Source organism: Myotis myotis, unplaced genomic scaffold (assembly GCF_014108235.1).
Source record: "Myotis myotis isolate mMyoMyo1 unplaced genomic scaffold, mMyoMyo1.p scaffold_m19_p_12, whole genome shotgun sequence".
Lineage (NCBI taxonomy): Eukaryota > Metazoa > Chordata > Mammalia > Chiroptera > Vespertilionidae > Myotis > Myotis myotis.
The window spans coordinates 21,006,575-21,026,954 of record NW_023416316.1 but is presented as its reverse complement, the minus strand read 5'-3'; the positions used below and the strand labels follow the sequence as shown (position 1 = coordinate 21,026,954).

At 38.9% G+C, this 20,380-nt stretch overlaps 1 protein-coding gene across 4 annotated transcripts; it reads left to right on the top strand.

The window, feature by feature from the left end:
• The first annotated feature begins 8,664 nt into the window (after nucleotides 1-8,664).
• On the top strand, nucleotides 8,665-18,597 carry LOC118667230 (protein NipSnap homolog 3A). 4 transcript variants are annotated; one of them, XM_036330159.1, is made up of 6 exons: nucleotides 8,665-9,056; nucleotides 11,902-12,112; nucleotides 14,024-14,182; nucleotides 15,818-15,967; nucleotides 17,559-17,645; nucleotides 17,743-18,597. In XM_036330159.1, exons 1-6 carry the CDS (start codon nucleotides 8,997-8,999, stop codon nucleotides 17,817-17,819), a joined length of 744 nt encoding a protein of 247 aa, XP_036186052.1. In that variant the 5' UTR covers nucleotides 8,665-8,996; the 3' UTR covers nucleotides 17,820-18,597. The 4 variants fall into 4 exon arrangements, with proteins under 4 accessions (XP_036186052.1, XP_036186051.1, XP_036186054.1 ...); XM_036330158.1 differs by having other exon boundaries at nucleotides 15,818-16,030; XM_036330161.1 differs by lacking the exon at nucleotides 15,818-15,967.
• The last annotated feature ends 1,783 nt before the right edge of the window (nucleotides 18,598-20,380 follow it).

Sequence of the window (20,380 nt, the reverse complement as noted above, 5' to 3'; positions counted from 1 at the left end):
CCTTTTATCCACAAAGAAGAGACATTACGTCTCCTACATATCCACATTCAAAAATGCCACTCTGTGTAATACCTTTACTTAAGCTTGAAAATAAAATAGAGGAATTATTATCAGTAAGAAAAATAAACCAATATTAAATATTACTGTTCTTGATATCTTTTAGCCATCCCCATTCACAAGGTCCCCCTTAAGTCCATTTTCCTCTTTAGCTTCTGTTCTGATACAAGATTGATAGTGTCTATTCATTTCCTTCTTCCATGAAAATCAGCACTTCTCCCAATAAAAAAGAGCGAATACCTAATGCAAAGCACTCCTCAACATGGTCCTTCCCAAAGTAAAGAGTGAATTTACCCCCCAAACAGACTGCAGCTTCTACTCTTAGAGCTATAAGAAAGAAATTCAGGGAGTTTTAAAAGAAAAGTTTGTAATAGATCGGGCAGAGTCCAACAAACCCAGTTATACATACATGTAATAACTTAGCTTGTTGAGCTTATAACTTGACATTGATTAAAATAAAAAATTGGCCCAGCTGGTGTGGCTAAGTGGTTGAGCATCAACCTATGAACCAAGAGGTCTCGGCTTGATTCCCAGTCAGGGCATATGCCCAGGTTACGGGTTAGATCCCCGGAGGGGGGCGGGGGTGTGTGCAGAAGACAGTCAATCAATCATTCTCTCTCATCACTGACGTTTCTGTCTCTTTCTCCCTCTTCCTTCCTCTCTGAAATCAATAAAACTATCTTTTTTAAAAGATTTATCCTCTTAGCAACTTTAAAATAAACAATACAGCATAGTCACTGTGGGGGATCAGTTGGAGTCATCCTGTATTACAGGAGAGCAATGAAAATAAAAAAGCAAACTCTAACTATTCATTCTGTTACCCTGTAGCAGTCACTTAGCTCTGTGAGCTTCTTTTTCATTTTGCTTTAATCTGTAAAATGGAAATATCAACTTCATAAAGTGAATGAAAGAGAATAAGAAAAGACTAAGTAAAGACATACTATCCATCACTTCTCCCACATTATATAAGGCATATTAGAATCTGCTGTTACTTTGTCTGTGAAACAGGCATTATTCACACTCTGAGAGAAAGAAAGAGCAATAGGAATGGGATTTATGATTTGAGAATTTTAAGTAAATATTTATTAAAAACCTCTTTCAATGAGAGGATAGCTGCATAGGGCTGAAGAAAAACTCAACATAGCAAATGAATGCCTAACTCTCATTAGGGAAGTAATCATAAAAAATACTCTAGTAACATGAATCTATCAACATTCCTCTTCCAAAAAACTTACAGGCTCAGGACCAATGAATATTCAATAAAAAATACCATGAAATAGGATTTATACTGAGACAGCCTGTAAAGTTATGACTTTTCACTATTTTCAATTTTTGTTTTGTGCTGAATGGGAGCATCAGATGTCTCCAGAGGAGTTGGAAAATTGGGATTTATAATTTTTAATGTTCAGTGTCTTTATATAAGAAAACCATCTTGAGTATGAAGCCTATTTTTTAGAGTACTGTTAAGCTATCTTGAGACATAAACTTAGAACGTTTTTCAGATGGAATTTTAATCTGAGTAGTGCTGATTTCCATAAACTATGTGTCTGTCAGCCTTCATAAGACATAGAGGGACATCTGAACTTAAATCATAAAGTGTGTTGGGGAAAATCCTAGGCAATATCCTGAAGGACCTAACAAAGGGCAAAAGAGATTATAGACCCACTGTGTTTGGACACAGCCTACAAGCCCCTTACATTAATGCTCTGGTCCTCGATACAATATTGAGGATAAATGAAACAACAAAGTATAAAGATGCTGCAAAAGGAATCAATGATGGCCAAGGAAACCTAAACAAATGAAAAAGTGAATTGATAGGTCAGCTACTGGGTATCTCGGACAACTTGTGGAAGTGAAGAGAGCACTGGATAATGGGTGTTCACTTCACAAGGAACTCATGAAAAAAAGTTACAAACTAAGTGTACCAGTACTTAAAGCTAAATAATGTCTAAACCTATACCTACAAAAGAAACCAAATATTTAGTAACAAAAATATAAAACAAATAGCACAGGCCCAGAAATATTTGTCCTATAATATTTCTCCCCAATTCCAATTGCAAGGAATAAGAATTATTCAAAACAATAAGAATTATTACAAAGCATATTTGGGGAAATGATTCCATTTATTAATGAGAAGTTTTAAAATATCACTGGCTCTAAATTTATTTTCAAATGCAAAACGTAAGAAAAACCAGTTACTATAGGACAGTGGTCGGCAAACTGAGGCTTGGCAAACCGCAACTTGCAAGCCACATGCGGTTCTTTGGCCCCTTGAGTGTGGCTCTTCCACAAAATACCAACTTCTGCGCATGGGCCACGAAGTTTCAATCGCACTGTATGTGCATGCCCGCACGTGGTATTTTGTGGAAGAGCCACATTGAAGGGGCCAAAGAGCCGCATGTGGCTCACGAGCCGCGGTTTGCCAACCACAGCTATAGGATATCTAAAAGGAGATATCATGAGCACACATTAAACTCACATGTTCATGAGTTTTAGTATTAAAAACAATTTGATTTGTTGATAGAAACGTTAAATAAATTCTGCTATACTTAATATTGAGCTACTCACAAACCTTTCCTGCTATTTATTCTAGTAAGACATGCAGCAAAGAGGCTGATACAGAAATATTACGACATGCTGACAAGCTCAAGAAGCCTCCAGTCTTTTTTCCTGCCCCACAGCATTTAATTTAATATTCACTACATAACAGGAACTTCCACAAATACTTACTCATCTATATGAGAATGAAACTTTTTTAGGATTATTGACTGAAAACAATTATTTTTTTATTACCAATTATTTTATTAATGCCCAGCTGGTATGACTCTGTGGTTGAGCATCGACCTATGAACTAAGAGGTCATGGTTTGATTCCCGGTCAGAGCATATGCCTGGGTGGTGGGCTCAATCCCCAGTGGGGTGTGCAGGAGGCAGCCAATGAATGGTTCTTTCTCATCATTGATGTTTCTCTCTCCCTCTCCCTTCCTCTCTGAAATCAATAAAAATATTTTTAATAATTTATTAATAACAAAAAGAAACAAATCCATAAACATTGTAATAATTCGCCTTTACTCAAAATGTTTCCAATACATAATTCTATATCACACCCACATGCACAAAAGGAACTGTAAGCTAACTCCACTCTAAATAACTAAAGGTTCAGTTATAGGAACTCAAAAACAACAAAAATAGGCCTCTGCACAATCTGAAACCTAATTAAGGAAAAACTAATCTATACCACCATCTAGTGGCCTCAAAATATAGCACTAAGAAAGCACTTACCCAGGGATGTATCACCAAAATACAAACTTCTGGAGTTTACACGTAGAGCAACTGGCCTCCTACTCAGTTGGGCTAGCACTGAATCCACCTCTTCTGCTTCCTTCTGCAGATTTGCACGAGCCTGACTTAGAAACAAAACCAAATAGGAACACCATTAAGTTAATTGTTGCCTTTGCCCACATCATATAATTTCTTCCACCCTTTAACTAACTCCTATGTGTTATGTAAGGTACAAAAATGCATCTTCACATTCATCAAACCAAATGGACAATAATAAAAAATTTGTCAGAAAAACCTCTCCCACCACTGTAATTAAGGGTATAAGTATATAAGACAATTTGGCACTATTTAGTAAAGTTAAATATGTACATATTTATGACACACCAAGTCCACTCCTGGGTATATATGCTAGAACAGTGTTTGGTAACATCCAATACACAGATCCCCAAGAGTCTATGGATAGAATTCAGAAGGTCTGGAAACTTGGATGGAAAAAAAGTTACATCTTTATTGTCATCAACTTCTAACTGAAAATAAGCATTTCCTTTGAATATGAAATATAAGCAATAAATCACAATATTATTAATAGGACCTGTGACTTTGTGGCCAGTAAATAACATAGATATTGTCAAATTCCATTTAGAGTTGTTGCAAATATCTAAAATTATTCTAGCTGTTAAGTCTAACAACAGATCTTGTTATTTAGTACCTTAATAAAGAAGCATGTCTATTTCTTTGTAAAGAATCATTTAGTTGTATATTTTGATGATTCTAGGTCAATATAATCTGCATTCTTTGTAACCCTCGGTATTTGTTAACCATATAAAACTATTAGGGTTCCATAGACTCACAAAATTTCAAAAGGGTTTATGGCACACAAAAAAAGATTAATGGAAACAAGAAATATCTACTTAAAAATTCAAAATATCTTTGTCTACAGTAGTCAAATGGACAAAGATATATACATACAATGAAATTGCATACAGCAGAGAAATGAATTAATTACTGTGACTGCATCAAAACACGTGAATTTTCAAAACCTTATGTCAAAGCTAAAAATCAAGTGACAGAATAATAGTCTGATTCCATTTATAGAAAGTTCTAAAATAGGCAAACCAAAACAATATATTACTTATAGTTATATACAAATGTAGTTGAATTTTTTTTAGAAATGAATGAAATTATTAACATAAAATTTGGAGCCATGGTTACTTGAGGGAGGTTAGGAAGGGTATTGGAGGGAGGAAATGTGACCAGAAAGAAACATGCATTGGATTTCTAAGTTACTGACAATATTTTTCTTAAGCTTGGTGGCAGGAGCACAAGCATTCACTTTATTCTTTTTCTTAAAAGTGTACAGATATATTATTTATATTTTTCACCTATGATACATGTTCCTTGTTACTTACCTCCTTAGATAGGCTACCTCAGTCCACTCCATCTAAAATAATGACCCTGTTGTTTTATATCACCACATAACCCTATTTTAATAACCCAGACTTATCTAGCTTTGGACTACCTGTCCTGTGGACCAATTGTCAGAAATTTAGGATATACACAATAATTTTCAAAATGCCTCCTCTATGTATCTTCCAGGCAGTTTAGGGATTTTCTTTTTTTTAAAATTAATTAATTATATTTTTGCCACAGAAAAACATTTCTTTTTAAATGCTGTTTAGAGGCAATTTTCCACCACAAACCTCAATGTACCACCTAGCAACAGTGAACTTGAGAAAATTCTCTCTCAGAACTTCACCTCTCTGACTTGGAGACAAGGCTTAACTCTCAGAGTTTGTAAGATAATTAAAACCTGTGAGAAAGTGAATATGAGATTGTCTTAGACACCTAGCAGCACTTACCAACGTTTTTCCAAAGTTGCAGTTACAAAATTTAATCTTCACTGTCAAACATTTTCATTTTGAAAATTCTGCCGTTTTGCTGGCTGGCTGCTGCTGATGGAGCTCCGCGATGCAAAGCCACAGAGTAGGAGAAACCTGGGTCCTTAACTCACCACGTGGGAAAGAACGGCCTGCCAATGAGGAGAACGCATTTTAGATTCTTAAAGAAATAAAATCCTATTGTGTTTGCGACGTTATACATTTTGGCATCTATTTGTTACAACAGTTGAGCCTATCCTGTTGAATATATTCTTCAAAAGTTGAATCACGTTCATGACACAGCTGAAGGGATCAGAGCCAGTCCTGAACATAAAAATTAAGTGAATGGCCCCCGACAAAATACTGAGGTATCCAACTCCTTCCCTCCTCAGTTACAGGAAATTGGCAATAAGGCTTATAACACACAGATGGGGCCCTGGAAGTTTCCTCACAGGGTAACTGACTACCAGGGGTGGGCAAACTTTTTGACTCGAGGGCCACAATGGGTTCTTAAACTGGACCGGAGGGCCGGAACAAAAGCATGGATGGAGTGTTTGTGTGAACTAATATAAATTCAAAGTAAACATCATTACATAAAAGGGTACGGTCTTTTTTTTTTTTTTTTAGTTTTATTCGGATCCGGCCCGCGGGCCGTAGTTTGCCCACGGCTGGACTAGACAAAGAGAAATGACTTACAGATGATAACAGACAGGGATATTTCCCCTCAATTAAATAGCCCAGACAACTCTGCAGTGAAGCCCACTATTTCTCAAGCCCTGCCCATATTAAAAGAGTTCTCCAATTTTTGCCTACTTAAAATATGAGCTGATAGCCAAGGATCACAACAAAAATATTTTGAGAAAAACACTAGCATGTAGGCAGAAAACAGATCAAATGACAGAAAACATAATAAAACATAAAAGAAACAAATAATGCAGGAAAAAGACCTACTATAATAATTAAAAAGTAAACACCTATAATTAATGTCCTCAGAGATAGAAATACTGAATCCATGAAACAAAACAGAATATTATTTCTAAAAAGAGAGTGAGCAATAAATATTCTGGAGAAGGGATAAAAAAAAAGATCTTGGGAATAAATATTGTGAAAGCTGAAGTTTAAAATTCAATAGATGAGTTAGAAGATAAAATTGTACTTTACCCCAAAAAACCTAGACCCAAAAAGTAGAGGTGTAAAATAGTAGAGGCACAATAACATGTTGACAAGAAAAAAATCTGGGAAACACAATAAAATTTTCAGGATTGAAAAGTGTCCAAACTAAGAGGGTACACTGAATGAGGAACAATGGATGAAAAAAACAAAAAACAACAAAAAAAACCACAACTTACCCCAATGAACATTATTGTGAAATTGAATTTCAGAACACAGGGACAAAGAGAAAAACATAAAAGGTTCCAAAGGGGGAGAGAGAAACAACTCACATAAAAAGAAGAGGATTCAGAATGGCACAAACGTATAACTAGAAGCTGTAATAAAATGGAGACTTTCCTTTAAAAATACGAGGAAAAATTCTTTTCAATCTAGAATTTTATACCTACCCAAAATATGAATCAAGAGAGTTGGCAGAATAAAACATTTCTAGAGATGCAAGTCTCAAAGGTCTAATTTCCATGTACCCTCCCCTAAAATTAGGAGGAAAAAATGAGAAGAAAAAAAGAGATACAAAAATCCTAGAAAGAGAAGGTCCAACATAAGGCAAATGAGATTCCCCAGGTCAGTGAAAAGAGATGCATCTTAGAGAACTAGACCTCACTGGAGCAAGAAAACAAAGGACTCCCAAAAGAGAACTCTGGATGAAACTGAGAAGCTGATAAATGAATTTAATCATATTGAGAAGAAAAGTATCTTTTGGCAAAAAGAATAATAATAATAATAAAACGTTAATAAATGATAGGTATAAAGATAACAAACAAAAAAGAGGAAGAAAAAGAGTCACCCTCCTATAAAGATCATAGGTCTTAATGACTTAAACTAGAAGATGATTTCTCATGTAAAAAAAAGTCCAGAGGTAGGCAGTCCAAGGCTCCTACTATGGTGCTCCATGGTGTCAGAACCTAGGCTTCTTTTCTCTTGTTGTCCTGCCATTTTCAGCATGTGGCTTCTACTTCACAATTCAAGAATTTAAGCCATTACATCACATCCCAGCAAGCAGAAATAAGAAAGGGACAACGAGGGGAACAAACCCTCCAGCACTGCTTTAAGATCTCTCACAGTAGGTCATAAACAAACTAACACCCCATTGGCCGGGACTTAGTCACATGGATGTATCCAGGTGCAAAGGTTCTATTCCTAATTTTTAAAAACGGGGGTGGAGGGGGCAGAGACAATGGATATTAGGAAATGGTTAGCAGTCTCTACTCCCTCCCTCCTGCACTTTTAATACCATGTTTGCCTAAAGAAAATACATTTAAACACAAAGATCCCCTCTGGGCACCGATGACGCTTTGTCTGTCTTGCTTGGTTAGAAATGAATGCCCATCGACTGGAAAAACTGAAGCGGCCCCTCTGGGAATCACTAATTTTAAGAAGCTTCCCTTCCTCTGAACAGGTGATTCCAAGTCCGCACAAGGCACAGCCCCTACACCCACAGGTGACGGCCGGGCAGGAATGCATTCACCAGCATTGCCTCCCTGTGCGGTAACGACTATCATTTTGTGTTTAGTTACGTATTGTATATAATAATGTGAATAGTAAGAAAAATGTGACCATTAATATAATGTAAATTACCGTAACAATTAACTATACTTAACGGAAGCATCGTCAGGTGTGGGAAAAGAAGTGTATCTGGGGGGAGTGGTAGATAAGCGACCTAATCCTCATTGTCCAAGCAATAGACATATCTACAACTTAAAATACCAAGAAATGCCAGAAAATGCCAGGGGGGAAAGGAGGGGCGGGGGTAGGACAAGCCTTAGAAGAAACGCCTTAGGGTAGCGGTTAACTCTGGGAACCCGTGATAAGGGGCAGCCGGGAGGACAACAGCAAGAGGTCTGCTGTTTTGCTTTCAAGGCTTAAAAACGATTCTATTTCAAACTACGTGTGTTTGAATTTGACTTTTCCGCACCTAGTTCGGTGCCCCCCAATCCTCTGAGCGCCTGAGCAGCACGACCCGGGTCACTCCGAGGAGCCTCCCAGGTGAGCTCGTGGTGGAGGGGCGACAGGAAGGGCGCACTCAGACCTCACGTGCATCCTCCCGGGCAATGACCTCCACGACCTTGAAGGCAACGCGGGACACCCGCACACCCCCCGCGCGAACATGGACGAATTTGCGCGGCTGCGCCGGGGAGGCCAGGTGAAGGGGCCGGGCCGGAGGGCGGGGCCGGAGGGCGGGGCCGGAGGGCGGGGCCGGAGGGCGGGGCCGGAGGGCGGGGCCGGAGGGCGGGGCCGGAGGGCGGGGCCGGAGGGCGGGGCCGGAGGGCGGGGCCGGAGGGCGTCCAGCTAGGACCTCGGCGTTCATTCAGCTGGTGCCGCGTCACCTCCCACGTTCGGGGTCAGGAGGTTTGAGAAAAGAAAGGGCCCCCCACGGTGCGTGGCGACACCCGGGGCGGGAGGCGGAGACCGGAGACCGGAGCCCGGAGCCCGGCGGACGGGGCGGACCGGCCCGCGCACCTCGAGCGCGGGAGGCGGAGCTAAGCCGGCGCGCCCGCCCCGAGCCTGCGCCGCGGGCTGTCCAGTCGTTTCTCCAAGTCGCGAAGCCGCAGGAGGAGGGATCCAGAGAAGAGCACCGGCCGGCTGCCCTCTCCGCGCTGCGCGCCGCGCCATGCTGGTCCTCCGAAGCCGCCTGACCAGGGCTCTGGCCGCGCAGGCCTGGACGCCTCAGGTACCGGGCGCGTGGACGCCCCCCAGCTGCTCCCCGGCGGGAGGGGGAGGGACGTGCGGGTCCCGCGCATGCGGCCCCCGGGCTCCGCGCCCAGACCTGGACGCGCATGCGTGCACCTGCACACCAGCCTGCAGCCCGCTCGGTGCTGCCCTCGTGCTCCAGCTGCTCGGGGTCAGGGACTCCTAGCCGAGGCAGGTTGGGGCAAAGGTAGGTTGACAGTTGCTCGTATGGACAATGACAGTGTGAATAATACTGTGTTTTCAGCATTCACAACTGTCAGCCGACTTTTGCCCCACCCTGTAAAATGAACTCATTCAACCTTAGGTACATAAGGTACGAAGTAGGTTTTTGTGATTCAGCCTTCACTGTCGGGAATTGGTCTAGTCTGTAAATCTAACCAGAGATATTTTTCCTTTTGAGGTTTATACTTTTCTCCTTTCTCTGTGGCCAGGGTTTCACCTAGAGAATGACTTCCTAATGAAGGCTAAAAAAGAGTCATTAATGGCCCCATTCACCCAAGATTAGCAATACAGTCTTTATCCTTCTGATTCTCTGCTAGGGAAGGGCCAATAATTATTGCTTACAACTTTATTCTGAACTCTATTAAATGTCGTCCTGATGTTCTTATAAGTGAACTGGAAATTATTGCTGGCGAAAACGAGATGGAACTTGAAAGATAAGGGCGCCGGAATCACTCACCAATCCTTCCCCAGCATAGTTCTCCTTTCTGACACGCAACAAAAATCACCGCCCCCGGAGGCACACGCACACTGATCTCACTGCTGTTCAACCTTTCACTGGGCTTCTCCTGTTTCGGTTTCTCCTACAGAAGGTACAACATATGTTACAGGACAGAAAGAGTTTGTCCACCCCTTGCTAGCAGAGCCAAGAATTGCAGTGGAGAAATATTGTCTGTTTTATTATGAATGACAGCATCCAGGAGAAAGGGAAGATAATGTTCAAAAGCCCGAACTCCCGGATGGCATGCAGGGCAAACTCACAAGACACCATGGGTTTAGGGGTTCAGCCTCGTGCTGGGAGCTCGTTGGCCAGAAGTGAGGTCAGGCTAATAAGTCAGGTCTTCAGGTCTTGAGGACAGTTCTGAGGTTTTTTCCCAACATCCCTCTGCCTGGTCCAGTGGGAAAGTAGCCAGGGGATGGATGGTTCCACCTTAGGGGTCAGGACCTGAAGCAAAACTTAGGCAAGATGTTGTCTTTAGCCCGCCAGAGGTCTGGACCTTGTGACCATTAGTCAGGGGTGGACTACTGTCTTCTGCTGCCCTACAGGTTGCTAATTAACTGGGAAAGGCTGGGTCTCAGGGGTATAGACAGAGAGAATTAGTTTTAGAGCTAGGATTTAGAACTAAGTGTTATCAAACTCAGTTTCATACTTTTGACCATGTATTTGTCTCCCAATACAAATTCCCTGAGAATCAACTTAAAAAGCAATTGTTACAAATACCCCCACTGTCCCATTTTCCAATATACTTGATCCATAATACTTTTTAAACTATAATATAAGGCAGTTGTTTATTTGTATCCCATTCTCTTGTTGGAATTTAGTTAACATGACACAAAAAGCATGTCATCCAAAAGTAGGAGCAGCTGCAATTGTTTTTGGTGGGAATACCTGCTTTCCAAGGAAGCATAGACAGTTGGGCTATAGGAACGTCACTTTAGTAGACAAAAATGGAATGAACTAATATCGATAATTAGAACTGTAACATTTTACACAAATAAAATACATAGACAATTGTGTGTTTTAACCAAAAATATAGAGTCCCCCCCCCAAAAAAAAAATGTATACACACTTTAACAGCTGATAGTTCAACTGATGTTTCTTTCTCTTCAGATTTAACCCATTGGAATTAATAATTAGTCAAAGTCTGTATACATTTTTGGGGGACACCCTGTATGTCAGAGAAATAAGTGTACTGATTTCATTTGACATACTAGATAGTCAGTATAATTTGTCCAGAATTTAATTTGTACCAAAACTTTTAATAGGTAATGCTGACTCATCAGCTTCAGAAAATTGGCACATAACAACCAAAACTACAGTAGGATGGATTTGTAAATGCAAATACCATTTGCGAGTGTATGCATACACCTGTGCATGTGCACACACATATGAATACACAGAAGATCATTTCTGGCAGACCATGTCCTACCTAAAGTTAAGTTCACTCAGACCTAGGGGTACTAAATTAGAACAAAAAATTATATAGTGAACATGTAACTAATACAAAGAGAACTAATGGTCCTTAAGGGATATTTCCATCAACCTAGTGTCATCGGATAGATGAAATGCCCTTCAGATTCATCTGTAATTAAACCTAATAATGATTCAGACCATTCCGGCCTGTTGTTTTTTTTCCTTTACAGCATTCATAAAGAGTTTTCTGCTAGTAAACACATTTTTACCATGTCTGCCAGCAAATGTGCATATTTTATTAAGTTCATTTAAATGAATAACTGTAACACCTAGAGCATCAACTAGAGATAGAATATTGGATAAATAAGGTAAAACGTGTAAATTTATTAGAATCCTAACTGTAGTTCTTGAATAAAGGACTGACTAAGACTCCAGTGCCTCATTATGATTAACTTTTCATGAAAAGATGGCTAATGGTGGACCCCTACCAGGAAACAGTAGCGAGGTATTCACCATACTCTATTGACATCTCTCTAAACAGGTATCTGTGGAGAGATGAGAACAGAGGTACAAGCATGAACTATGATAAGTCTAATGAGTGTCCCTTGTTTCCAAATTCAGATTTGGTTGTAGCATAATATTATAAGCCCTACCTTCCCCAAATATTTGAATTTGCCATGTCTCTTTTTAGGTGTATTCATCTTTTGCTACGGGACCTAGACAGAGCGATGGAACATTCTATGAATTTCGTACCTATTCTCTTAAGCCTTCAAAGATGAATCAGTTTCTGGAAAATTTTAAGAAAAACGTACACCTTCGGACAGCTCACTCTGAATTGGTTGGATACTGGAGTGTAGAATTTGGAGGCAGAGTGAATAAAGCATTTCATATTTGGAAGTATGGTATGAGTCATCAGCTTAAGTATTCAGTACAGATTTTTCATTCTGTTAGTTGTCACACGTAACTTAGTTCTTGGATCTACGTTACCATAAATACACACAGGTTAAACTTTTAAAAAACCGAACAACACCAAAAAGTCATTGATCACTCCTCCCAGTGCGAGGTATACCTCTGAAAACCTCTTGCTCAAATCCTTATGTTACCATAAATGGCATCTTATATTTCACATCATAAAATTGTGAGCTAGGTTTTAATGCTCAGAAAAAAAATTATACAATGGATTATTATAAAGATGATTTCTGAAAAATTTAAAGCAGTAATTGTAAAAGCACACGTGGGTTAAGATCATAAAAGGAGAGGAGAGTTCTTTTTATTTATCGTTGAAGCTCCAGCTGGATGACAGGATTTTAGTGGAAACAGTTGAGATATTTAGGGGCTTGGGGGTGGGTAGTAGTGGTTGATGTGGATGATAGTTAACTTCTAGGCATCACCCATCTCTGAGATTTAATAATTTGTTATGTTTATGGAACCACTTTTGTTTCATTTGTACACCCCAGGGTTTTAGGGAATTCAGTATTATGCTGCACAGAGTTCTCCCCTATGGAAGCTGACCTGAGAATAGGTTACAGGAATCCCCAGAATGTTCGGTACTCCAGTGTCAAATCTTTGTGACACTGGACTTGATGATATCCAAAGAACTTTTAATAATTTCATTTAGTGTTTGGTCATATAAAGTACTTTATTTAATATGAAAGGTACTCATTCTCTTCTTAACATGGCCATTGGTTAGGGGTTTCCCCTGTTGTAATAGAATAAACCCAATCAAAACACAATTTATGCTTTAATGTGTAAACAAGTAGAACTGTGTTTCATTTAAAAATTAGTTAAGGTCCTGGTTTAACTGACTTAAGCTCTGAGGTAGATGTTATTCCTCACCCACAGCATAAACCATGGAAAACTTTCACTATCCATCTTATGAGGCCCTAATAGTAAACATAGTACTTGGTCCATATGTTAGTAAATACATATACCTGTTTGGGTAACATACAGAAGAGAAATAATACTGGGTAAAACAGTAGGTGACAGTAAGTCAGATAATCAGCATTATTTCTTTGGAAGCTATTTGTTCAAAGAAGATGAAGCTGTAAACTTGCATATTTTTAAAGATTTTTTAAAATTGATTTTTAGAGAGAGAGAGAGAGAAACATCACTGTGAGAGTGAAATATCTATTGACTGCCTCCTGCATGGCCCCACCAGGAACTGAGCCTGCAACCCACGCATGTGCCCTGGCTGGAAATCGAACCAGCCACCTTTTAGTGCACAGGATGATGCACAAATAAGGGAGCCACACCGACCAGGGCTGTAAACTTGCATCTTAATTTCATTTATGTTAAATTTAAGACCTGACCACCATCACCATCACAACCACCAAAGGAAAATAGTATTTTCCTAAACTGGCAATATAAATGTCTCAGTTAAAGTAATAAGAATAGTTCATATAAATTGAGTACTAACCAGCTGCCAAACACTGTTTCAGCTCCTTTCATGTGTTAAATCATTTCTTCCTCACAACCCTATAGGTGTAGAGACAGCATTATCCCCATTTCACAGAGTAAGAAACTCAGATTCAGTAACTTACCGAAGCCATGCAACTACCTACTAAGTGGTAGCGTCTATAAAGTCCACTCTATGGCGTTATTATTTGCTGTTTCCATTTCTACACCCCTTTTAGGCCATGAGAAACTTGGGATAGATGTCCCATCTACTTGGTGTGGGGAGGGGTCCCCAGTGATTTAATGCAGTGTTCCTGTGTGGCCTTGATAAACGTGCTGAATTAAATGAAATCCAAAAAAGGTCTAGATGATTTTAAATAAAACGTTTATATTTTCCTTATTCCTTTTTCTTCCCATAGATAATTTTGCTCATCGCATTGAAGTTCGGAAAGCCTTGGCCAAAGATAAGGAATGGCAAGAACAATTCCTCATTCCAAATTTGGCTCTTATGGATAAACAAGAGAGTGAGATTACGTATCTGGTACCATGGTGCAAATTAGAAAAGCCTCCAAAGGAAGGTAAGTCCATTCCTCCTAGTCACTGAGTTTTGATCTATAAAATACTAAAGACTTGAAACTATAAAAACTAAAGTTTCTTAGGGGGAGAAAACAATAAGCCTTCGTTTTAGAGAGTAATATATTGTGATTATAGATGTGAAATGAATTTGGGCTCTTTGCTTCTCATTAAAACAATGAACATTAGCAGTGTTTTTCCAATTTGGAAAAAAAAGCTTTTAACGTTTTGGTATGAATATAAAAAGTTGACATGGTATAGAGAGTAAAGGTTAAGAAGTTGGGGATTTAGAGCAAACAAGTATAGACAGTGAAGGATAATGTATGAAATTTTGTCATGGTTTAATTTTTTTTTACACAAATTATAGCTACTTAAGTGTATCTTTGCTTATTAGGCTGGCTGGGGGAACGAATTAAAGTGTTAAGCTCTATTACTATATTTTAACTTTTTTGATTTCTTCTTTATTTCTGTTTGAACATAATTACTAAAGATTTGTCTCCTTGCTAATTTAACTTCCTTGCAGACTTTAAGGAAATACTATTTACCTCAACCTAGTTTTAAACAAAAGTCAGATTTTTTAAAAAGCATAAACTAATTTTGTAGTGTCATCTTAGATTACAAGAGATTTGAAAAGTCTTATTTGGCCAGTGGTTGAGCATCAACCTATGAACCAGGAGGTCACAGTTCCATTCCCAGTCAGGGCACATGTCCGGGTTGTGGGCGCCATCCCCAGTGCGGGGCATGCAGTGTGGGGCATGATTCTCTGTCATCATTGATTTTTCTACCTCTCTCTCCCTCCCACTTCCTGTCTGAAATCAATAAAAATATATTTTCAAAGAAAAATCTTATTTGGACCCTTGCCCACTTAGCTTTCAGCATTATCTAAATGAACTAAGTGGCTTCTAGAACAGGGTCAAGTCTTGGTTCTCTTCCCCTGTGTTGTTCATAATTCTTTAATAGCTTTATACTTTTTTCCCTTTTTCTTCTCAAATCTACTTGTCCCCTAGTTCCTTTCTCTCTATCTGCCCCATTCCTCTTACCAGAGGTAAAATGCTTTCCAAGTGTTTACCTGGATATTCAGGAACAAACAACTATCTCCTTCAATTTTTTAGCTTTTTATTTTTCCCTCAAAATCTCAGATACCACTTTGGGTCCATTGTTTGCTTGCTGTTCCTATTAGAAAATGGAATCCTATAGGGGGAAATTACACAAACAAAAAATGTATTTTCTCTCAGAATTGGAGGAAGAAGAAAATATAGGTCAGAAACTACTTTTCTTATTCAGCTCTTACCTGTAAGTGTAGACTTGGGCATCTCAAAATTCCTAATCCTATAACAAATTCTCAATATTTGCTTTATTTTATAGATTAAAAATATTTCAGATAATAGCTTGCTATAGCTTCCCTTTGGTTTTGTATGATAAGCTTAACAACTGACCCTTAAACATGGACAAGGACTTTCTAAACATAGAAGCAAGGAAAAATAATGCAAAGAATTCATAATGTGTCCACATAAACATGTATACACATATGATCTTTCAAGTTTGTATACATATGTTAGCCTCCCACTGGAGCCATACTCACCTGATGAGAAATTTATTGAATATCTTTTGTAAAATACTTATTTTTCTCCCTACTCTAGGAGTCTATGAACTGGTTACTTTTCAGATGAAACCCGGTGGGCCAGCTGTATGGGGTGACACATTTAAAAAGGCAATTAATGCCCACGTCATTCTAGGCTACTCCAAACTAGTTGGAGTTTTCCACACAGAATATGGAGCACTCAACAGAGGTACAGTTGTCCACTTCTTCTATGAAATGGCAGAATGTATTGGTGAACTACTAAGTCGCTTGGGTCAGTTTGTCTTACTTTTTCATTATGGCATATATTTTAATTTTTATTAAGTTTTTAAGTTTTTCTTTTATTTTAAAGGTTGAAAAATCCCCGTTTTACTTCTTCTCTATATAGTATGTTAACACTTTATGAAGCCTGTTTCAAAGCTGAATGTTGTTTTCCATGGTACAGCAGAATGATAAAATTAAAATCTGCAAGGAGCCTCAAGAAAATATCTGTTCTTTTTCTCTTTTTTTCCCCCCTCAAAATATACTTTTATTGATTTTTTAAAAATAACATTAGTTAGGGGTAGAGATAGTGTCTCAGAACAGAAAAAATATTACATATTTTTAAAATACTATAAACATGGACATGACCAAAGGGAGAAACAAACCTTTTCCATACTGTAAAGATAATACTGTTAACACTTTGGTGTTTGTATTCCTGTGTTCATATATATAAGAAGACCAAAATGTAATTTTATTTATATATATTTATGTCAAATGCAATGCATATGCATGATTAATAATGACTTTCTAACACTCTGGTGTGAGGCTATACAGATAACAGAATAGTAATATGCTGAGTATAAGTCAGCACATCATTTCTGGAGGATGTGTATAACACGTACATTGTACACATATAAGTACATATTAGATATACTATTTGGTCCTCTCAATTTGAATTTTGGGAGTCTATTTTGAGGAAATAATCAGATCCAAACTGTTTGGCTTTGAATCCCAGCTCCACCACTTATAACTTAGCAATGTTGAAGGAGTTACTTAACCTCACTGTGTCTTCCATTGCTTATCGATAACAACCTACGACCTAAGATTTTTATGAAGCAGACCTGGCACAGAATAAGCACCCATTAAATGTTAGTCCTCTTTGACAGTGTGAGTATTATAGATACACATGTAGGTGCTATTCAGAGGAGGTTTATATGCCAGCGTTGTCTACAGGAAGGAAACACTGGCAACAGTGGGCATGGCACATACATGCTATGTATCTAAGTACTTATATTACACAGATAGATATGTTCATCATATATATCACTTATCAGTAAGACCCTAATTTTATTTTGCTCACATTTTTTTAAAGAAAAAAAAAAGACTAAACATTAATAGAGGTTTTCTCTGGGCAGTTAAAATTAATGCTCCTTTTTATTTTCTTCTTTGTATCATCCAAATTTTCCATAATAATCACTTTTTTATAATATTGTGGGGTTGTTTTAGAAAAGTAAAATGGAGTAGGAAGGAATGAAAGCTGGGTCCAGTATGGATTGTCAGTGTCTTGAGTTGTATTACTTTACTTCCCCTGTCTAGTTTTCTGTTTCATCTATAGAACCAGCTTGTGAATCAGTTTATAAATGTCTCTCCCAAATCTCTGACCCCCTCTGAAATTGATCACTAACATACTCAGTCTTCCCTTTTTGGTACTCACTATTTTGACTTAAAGAATAAGATTTAACATATCTGATTAACTTTTCTGCATTTCTCCTCTGTAGCCACACCATAGTCTCTAGAATCTTTCTGGTTTCTCTCTGTAGTTCATGTTCTCTGGTGGAATGAGAGTGCGGATAGTCGTGCAGCTGGGAGACATAAGGCTCATGAGGATCCCAGAGTCGTGGTGGCTGGTAAGCCATTTCACTGGGCAGGAGGTACTCTTAGGGCAGATTTGAGTTAGTCAGTAACTTTATCTGCCTTCTTATATGATGTGGTTTTTTTTTCCAGTTCGGGAATGTGTCAATTACCTAGTGTCTCAGCAGAATATGCTTCTGATTCCTACATCGTTTTCACCGTTGAAATAGTTTTCCACTGAAATGCAAAGCATTTCAAGAACTGTCTTAAGATGTGTCTGCTAATGGTACTTAAATGCTCCCAAGGGCATCTCACTCTTACTTGAAGAAGGTGGTAAGTTAATTCGCTATGTCTCTGCATTTCTAAAGCCACCTCTGTTCTTTGTCATTGCCACCTCCAAAAGTAGTTCTGTTCATTGTCCCTCCCCATGGCATTTAGGTAGCTATACTGTAGAAATAGTTGCCACTATTTATGATCTTGATGTTTCATTTTTTTCAAAATATCTTATTCTCTATTTTGATGACCCTTTGCTTTATAGCATTTTCTTATATTTAAATGATGTTTTTACATTTCTGTGCCTGACAGTATTTTAAAATTATTTACATGCAATGTCTGTATTTTCAACATGTCTGTTTTTTCTGAGATTTTAAAAAAATAATTTGCCCAGTAAAATTTATTTTGTGATAGCAAATCGGATTTGTAAGAATATCAGATCAAATGTATTTCTTTACCTTGGGGAAAGTGCAGTATAATTGTGTCATCTGTATCAATTATGGTTTTCACATTAATTGTTAGTCACTCTAATTTGGAAAATAATGTAATTAGTTCTCAATGTTAAAAATAACTTCAGAAGACTTGTTTCATATGCTGAAATGTATACATGTATAGTTAATTTTATTAATTTTGTTCATTTTAGATGGCTAATAAAAATACTTGTGACATCTATTTGTTTTAAAAGAGATTTTGTGGTCATGGAAATACTTGCCCTAATAAAAGCCTACATATCCATTCTGGATTTTTTAATTTGCATTTTATATTTATATTATCTTCTTTGGAGTTTTCACTGTGTTGCTGTAGGGTATTGACACAGTAATATTTACCAATATAATTGTGAATGTTAAGTTCCATGAAACCAACATGATGGTAATCCCAGAGGAGAGTTTCATTAGTATCACCACAGACATGCTATGGATTTCCTTGAAACACGTGAAATTTCCATTTTAGTTGAGTGCCTCTCAGCCTTCTAAAACTAAGTTTGATACTTCTAAATTCCCTTGATTGTCTATATTTACATCTGTATTATTTTACATTTCTAAGATATATTGAAAATAAAATCATAAATTATGAATTAAGGGAAATCTGAACAACAACATTCAGTGTGTACGGTTCCTGATGGAAGAAATGTCTAAAGAATTAAAAAAAACAAGCCCTGGCCCATTTCTTGGTGGTTAGAGCATTGGCCCACAGCCTGAAGGGTCCTGGGTTCGATTCCAGTCAAGGACATGTACCTCAGTTGCAGGCTCTATTCAGGCTCAGTCCTGGGCCCCAGCAGGGGGCGCATGTGGGAGGCAATTAATCGATGTCTTTCTCTCACATTGATTTCTCTCTCTCTCTCTCTCCCCGCCCCCCCCCCCCCCCATTCCACTCTCTGAAAAAATCAATGGAAAAAATTTCCTCAGGTGAGGAGTAACAAAAAATCAGAAAGGTGAGATGTTGCTTAGGTGCAGCTTATCTATATATATAAAAGCCTAAGCAACCATCCAACCATTTGACAGTCTTACCAGTAGCTATGACATGCAATGACCACCAGGGACAGACGCTCCAACCAGTAGCTATGATGCGCACTGACCACCAGGGGGCAGTCACTCAACACAGGAGCTGCTGAGCTGCGGTGACTTAGCAGCTGCGGTTCTTGGGTGACTCACCTGGAACCAGAGAGGAGGGAGCCTGATTCTGGGGTGCATCACCCGAGAACCACCCTCTAGCAATCCAGGACCCCTCGGGGGATGTCGGAGAGCTGGTTTTTGCCCAATCCCTGCAGGCCAGGCTGAGGGACCCCACCGGTGCACGAATCCATGCACCAGGTCTCTAGTACCTTTATAAGAATCCAATCTTGGCTGGGTGGCTCAGTTGGTTGGAGTGTCATCCCATGCACCAGAAGATTGTGGGTTCAATTCCCCATCAGGGCATATACCTAGGTTGCAGGTTCGATCTCCACAACATCAGTGTTTCTTTCTCCCCCTTCCTCTTTAAAAATCAATAAAAACATATCCTTGGGCAAGGATAAAAAAAAAAAAAAAAAGACAGGTATCCAAATAAATGCTTTATAATCCAGCCATTGTCATGTTTTCTGCTTACCTTCAATGCAAGACCCTCTGCAGAGTTGTGTGTATTTTACCATTTTCCCTTCCCTACCGCTTATCTTCCCTGAGCCCAGTCCAGGAAGGCTTACGTCTTTGTCAATCACTGAAACGACTCTCCTGAGGGTCACTGAGGACCTCTGTGTTACCAGATTCAATGGTCTCTCGCTGCCCTTAGCTGGCTCACCTCCTCAGCAGTGCTGGACACAAATGACTGCTTCCTCAAACACTTGGTTCTGAGCATCGGTCTATGGCTTCATACTCAGATTTTCCTCCTCCTCACTGGCCAGTCCCTCTCTTCCCTTTGTTGGCTTCTCTTCTAAATGTGATAGGGTCTCAGAGCTCAAGATACATGCTCATTCAGTCCCAAGACTTAAATACCATACACGTGCTGATGATTCATACATTTTTATCTTTTCCCTTATCATTAC

What these genes read in the sequence shown, in the direction of transcription:
- LOC118667230 (XM_036330158.1), top strand. Translation starts at nt 8,997, where the DNA reads ATGCTGGTCCTCCGAAGCCGCCTGACCAGGGCTCTGGCCGCGCAGGCC. An exon ending in CGCAGGCCTGGACGCCTCAG is followed by an intron (nt 9,057 to 11,901) that starts GTACCGGGCGCG and finishes GTCTCTTTTTAG; the next exon opens with GTGTATTCATCTTTTGCTAC. An exon ending in AGAAAAGCCTCCAAAGGAAG is followed by an intron (nt 14,183 to 15,817) that starts GTAAGTCCATTC and finishes TCCCTACTCTAG; the next exon opens with GAGTCTATGAACTGGTTACT.